The sequence below is a fragment of the Pundamilia nyererei genome, unplaced genomic scaffold, assembly GCF_000239375.1.
Source record: "Pundamilia nyererei isolate P.nyererei 1_Seehausen unplaced genomic scaffold, PunNye1.0 scaffold00006, whole genome shotgun sequence".
NCBI lineage: Eukaryota > Metazoa > Chordata > Actinopteri > Cichliformes > Cichlidae > Pundamilia > Pundamilia nyererei.
In genome coordinates this window covers 5,080,631-5,084,936 of record NW_005187407.1, presented here as the reverse complement: position 1 = coordinate 5,084,936, position 4,306 = coordinate 5,080,631, and the positions used below count along the sequence as shown (strand labels likewise).

Here is a 4,306-nt window from a genome sequence, read left to right as displayed (position 1 = left end):
GGGGGGGGTTATCAACAATGTGCACATGATGAGGAGCACAGATTAAGAAGTATTACCTCTTGTACTTTCTGCAGAAGGGCCACAATGTTTGTTCGGAGTTTCTGTAATTTCTCGTCTGCCTCCTTTAGTTTGAGCTCAGTGTTGTTGTTTTTCTCCTCCACAGCTTTGGCCCTGGCATCAGCTCTGCTCTGGTATGAATTACACAATGACTGCAGGCCCGATTCATACTGCTGGAAATACTCTTTCTATATGCAGGAGGCAAAAAAACAAAAACAAATCAGTGGGAGAATTCAACAGAATTGGCAAGAAAACACAGCAGTTAACATCTTCACTTATAATTTCAATGTTAATTTGTGCACTATTGCCATTGTTAAATAACTATCTAGTTATTTAACAAGTTTTTTTCCCCATCTAGTTTCATCTCACACTAAAAGATCAAACTATTATCCATCTAGTTTCTGGCACTTATCCAGCAAACTAAGCAGAGATGACCAGCCTTAACTCCTTGGCTAACTCCTCCAGCTGGTCTTGTGAAACACCAAGGCATTCCCAAGCTGCAGCGGAACCCTGCACACTGCAGTGGAAGATAATTTTCACTACAATCTAATTTTTCCATCAGCCTTGTGGACACTGATGAGGTGTGAAAAAGTCTGGCTCAAGTGTCAAAGACGGTGATAGGTAAGTAGACTGAGCAGACATTTTGGGTTCCCAAAGATAGTCAGTGCATTTACAGTGACCTCCATCAATTTGAAACTTTGTGGGAACAGATCAACCAGTAAATTCAGTTCTACTTTCACTCTTTCTTCATCACGCAAGACTGATACAACAAGCACATGATCCCAGCTGCCATAGGGTGAGAGGCATGGTGAATACAGAAACAGACAACATTCACATTCATATTTCTTTTTGCTGTGCTATTTAAGCTTCTTTTTCTTGCATCTTTCTGCTTAAATTTAGCATTCTGCTTTTGCTTTCCGTCACAAGATAGAAGAAGCTTTTATTATCTCACCAAAGGAAAGGCAACCAGCTCCTCGGCTGTCATGCTATTAACATCGTCCTTTGGGATCCGAAAAGCAGGAGGAAAGAAGTAACGCAGCATTGTTCTAGAAACATCAAGAGCACGATAAACACACAGCAGTTATGAGAGTTACAAGACTTCAATAAAGAATGATAACAACATTGTAACCAGCTCACCTCAACATGGTGACCAGGCTGTCAGTCACCTCTCGGCTGGTTCCTGGCTGAGTAGTGTCTGGCTCCATGGGTGCCGGACCCTTCTCGGTCTCCTGCTGGGTGTCAGGTGTCTGAGAGATTGGAGATGGTGGTCGCATCAGCCGGACTTCATCGCTACCCTTAAATACCCTTTACAGAGAGATCCATACATGTATAAGATTCAAATCACCTGCCATGTCATCAAAACATGTTTAGAAAGCAACATTCACACAGACTGCATCTTACCATCGATCTTTAGGGGTGGACCGAGGTACGTAGTCAAATTTAACTTTCCAGCGAACACTTTGTTTATTCGCCTCAACGGCGATGACTTTGCCCGTATACCACTCCTTATTGACACGTACTTCGACCAGCAGACCCTTATCTGGAGAAAAAAATACTCATTTTCCAGTTCTGTATTTGATTCACATCAGTAGAGAGTGGACCATCATCTCACCTTTCTGAGCATTTTTAGTGTCGTTTTCTGGTTCCTGTTGTAGAGCTTTATCAGGTGCCTGTAAAAATACAAACAAAATATGACCGCAACAGTTTGAGAAATCACTGAAAAGGCAGTCGGGTTAGATACAGTCTTCAACAACTTAGAGGTTGAAATGAATGGCATGCTTGGTTATAAAGAAACTGTTATATATTAATAAAATGATTGGTTTTGTTTTGAAAGAACCGCTAATCTACATGAGCTGAAAAAGTAAGTGTTGATTGTTAGAAGTTGTGAGAGCAGCAGGCAGCCCAGCTTGATTCGACAGTAGAAGAGAGAGGGACCCAATAAAGCTACCTTTTCTTTAGCCCCGTGTGTAGAAACGGATTTAGGGGCAGAGGATGGTGTTGTTGGTGCCTGCCGTGTAGGGGCAGACACTCCTTTCTTCTCAAGTTGAGAGTGTGTTTTAACCTGCAAGGTCAATAGCAAAGGGGTTCTGATCGGAGGTTCAGCAACCTGATGGACCACCCAGGTATGTCCATGTTCCCTTAGTGTCTTAAGCAGAGGTCTAAGATACTTTAATTGCAGCTACTTTGTGTTCAGACACCATAAAGTAAGCGAGCAGTATGAGTAAAGCTTTGCTCCAATAAGCAGCTAATTAATTTAAAACTGACAGACTTTACCTGAATTAATGCAGATATCATAATAATGTTGAGCATACAATCACTTCCTAGTCCATTCATTACCTTATCCACATCCTGAAATTTATTTCTCAGAAAGCAAAAGCGGGAAAATGCGAGCAAAAGCAAAAGTCCTTTGAGCAAGCTGCACGCTGAACACGCAGGATTAAGGTTTGTGCAGAATTACTAGTGCTCTCATTTCACACCCCAGGTTAATCATCTTGTTTTGATGTGCAGTTGTTTTTCAGAGCTGTAATACATTTTCAGCAGTTACAAATCTGCACTACAGTTTTTGCCTCTGTTCTTTACCTCATCCAACTTTCCACGTTTGGGAGGTGGGGCCTTCTCTACGACTTTGCCACGGTTAGTGGCAGCTGCAGCCATCTTGGATTTTTTTGTCTGTGGTTCTTCTTCACTCTCCTCACTGCCTTCTTCTTCTTCTTCCTCCTCCTCCTCCTCCTCTTCTTCTTCTTCCTCACTCTCCTCCTGCTCTATTATTCTCTTGCGCTGTCCAGCAGCTGCTGGTTTGGCAGGTGAAGCTTTGGCAGATGCCTATATGAGGAGACAGCTTTCAGTATTTTACACTGCTTTATGGTAGGATTTGTACATGAAGCCATATGAAATACTTTTACAATAAAACCTTTTGTTAAATCAAACCTGTAACATACCCGTGAGCTGCGGCTGGGTGGAGGTGTTTTGGCAGTAGCTTTGGGAACAGGTTTTGCTGCAGATGGAGGAGGTTTTGCTGCAGCTCTGGACCTGGATGGCTCAACCTTTGGTGGAGTTGGTGGTATGGCTGATGTTCGGGTGGGCCGCTGAGAAGCACTACGTCCTGGTGGGGCACTTGGGGCATTTTTGAGGTGAGCTGGGAGTGGTGGGGAGCGTGGGCGTGCAACAGACCTTTCAGAAGACCTGGTTGCCTGAATTGTTAACGTGAAAGGACACAAAACTAGTATTTGAGTATGATAATGAATACATTTGAACAAAGAGGAAAAAAAAAAAGGAAAAAAGGATCACCATCAACAGCAGTGTTTGTCTTTAGTCTGACCCTTTTACAGCGCAATTAAATTGTTTAAGACTGAACACACAAAACTCCTTTTTTACATTTTCAGTTCATATTTACATAGAAAAGGAAACATACAGTTCATCCAGAGAGTATTCCCAGCATTCCACTTGTTCTACATTTTGTCATGTTACAGTCTTATTCCAAAATTGATTGGAGTTTACCAAAAGACATCCGAAGGACTCTCAGACGATGAGAAACAAAATTCAAAAATAAATCTGTACCAAGGATTGAACTCTTTGGTCTGAATGCCAAGTGTCATGTCAGGAGGAAACCAGGAACTGCTGTATGGATGGCCAGTACCATCCCTACAGTGAATCGTGGTGATGGCAGCATCATGCTGTGTGGATATTTTTTGGAGGAGAAAATTGGAGATGAGTCAGAGTCTTGGGAATGCAGTGACATAAAAGAAATCCTTGAGGATAACCTGCTCCAGAGAGCTCTGGACCTTGGACTGGGGCGAAGGTTCATATTCCAACAGGACAACGGCTCTAAACACACAACTAAGCTAACAAAGCAGAGGCTCCAGGACCACTCTGTGAATGTCCTTGAGTGACCCAGCCAGAGCTCAGATTTAAACTATATTGAACATCTCTGAAAGGATCTGAAAATACCTGTGTACTGATGCTCCCCATCTAACCTGATGGAGCTTGAGAGGTTATACAAAGAAAAATGGAAAAAAAAAATCTCTTATGGCTGTAATTACTGCCAAAGGTGCTTCAACAAGACAATAACCAAAGTCTGTAAATATTTACTTTTTTCACGTTGTATTTATGGGTTATTGTGAGTAGAATTTTGAGGTAAAATAAATAAATAAATAATTGAATCCATTTTGGAATATATATATGAGAGAGAGAGAGAGAGAGAGAGAGAGAGAGAGAGAGAGAGAGAGAGAGAGAGAGAGAGAGAGAGAGA

At 42.0% G+C, this 4,306-nt stretch overlaps 1 protein-coding gene across 2 annotated transcripts in view; it reads right to left on the bottom strand.

Annotated features, from left to right (window-relative positions):
* morc2 (MORC family CW-type zinc finger 2) overlaps positions 1–4,306 on the bottom strand; it is a 16,825-nt gene that overhangs the window by 965 nt on the left and 11,554 nt on the right. For both annotated transcript variants that reach the window (XM_013914867.1, XM_013914865.1), the window contains exons 21-27: positions 2,997–3,248; positions 2,638–2,880; positions 1,670–1,727; positions 1,459–1,597; positions 1,195–1,362; positions 1,010–1,103; positions 57–245 (exon numbers count right to left, since the gene is read on the bottom strand). In XM_013914867.1, coding sequence (XP_013770321.1) covers positions 57–245; positions 1,010–1,103; positions 1,195–1,362; positions 1,459–1,597; positions 1,670–1,727; positions 2,638–2,880; positions 2,997–3,248 — 1,143 coding nt within the window. The remainder of the gene's footprint in view (positions 1–56; positions 246–1,009; positions 1,104–1,194; positions 1,363–1,458; positions 1,598–1,669; positions 1,728–2,637; positions 2,881–2,996; positions 3,249–4,306) is intronic.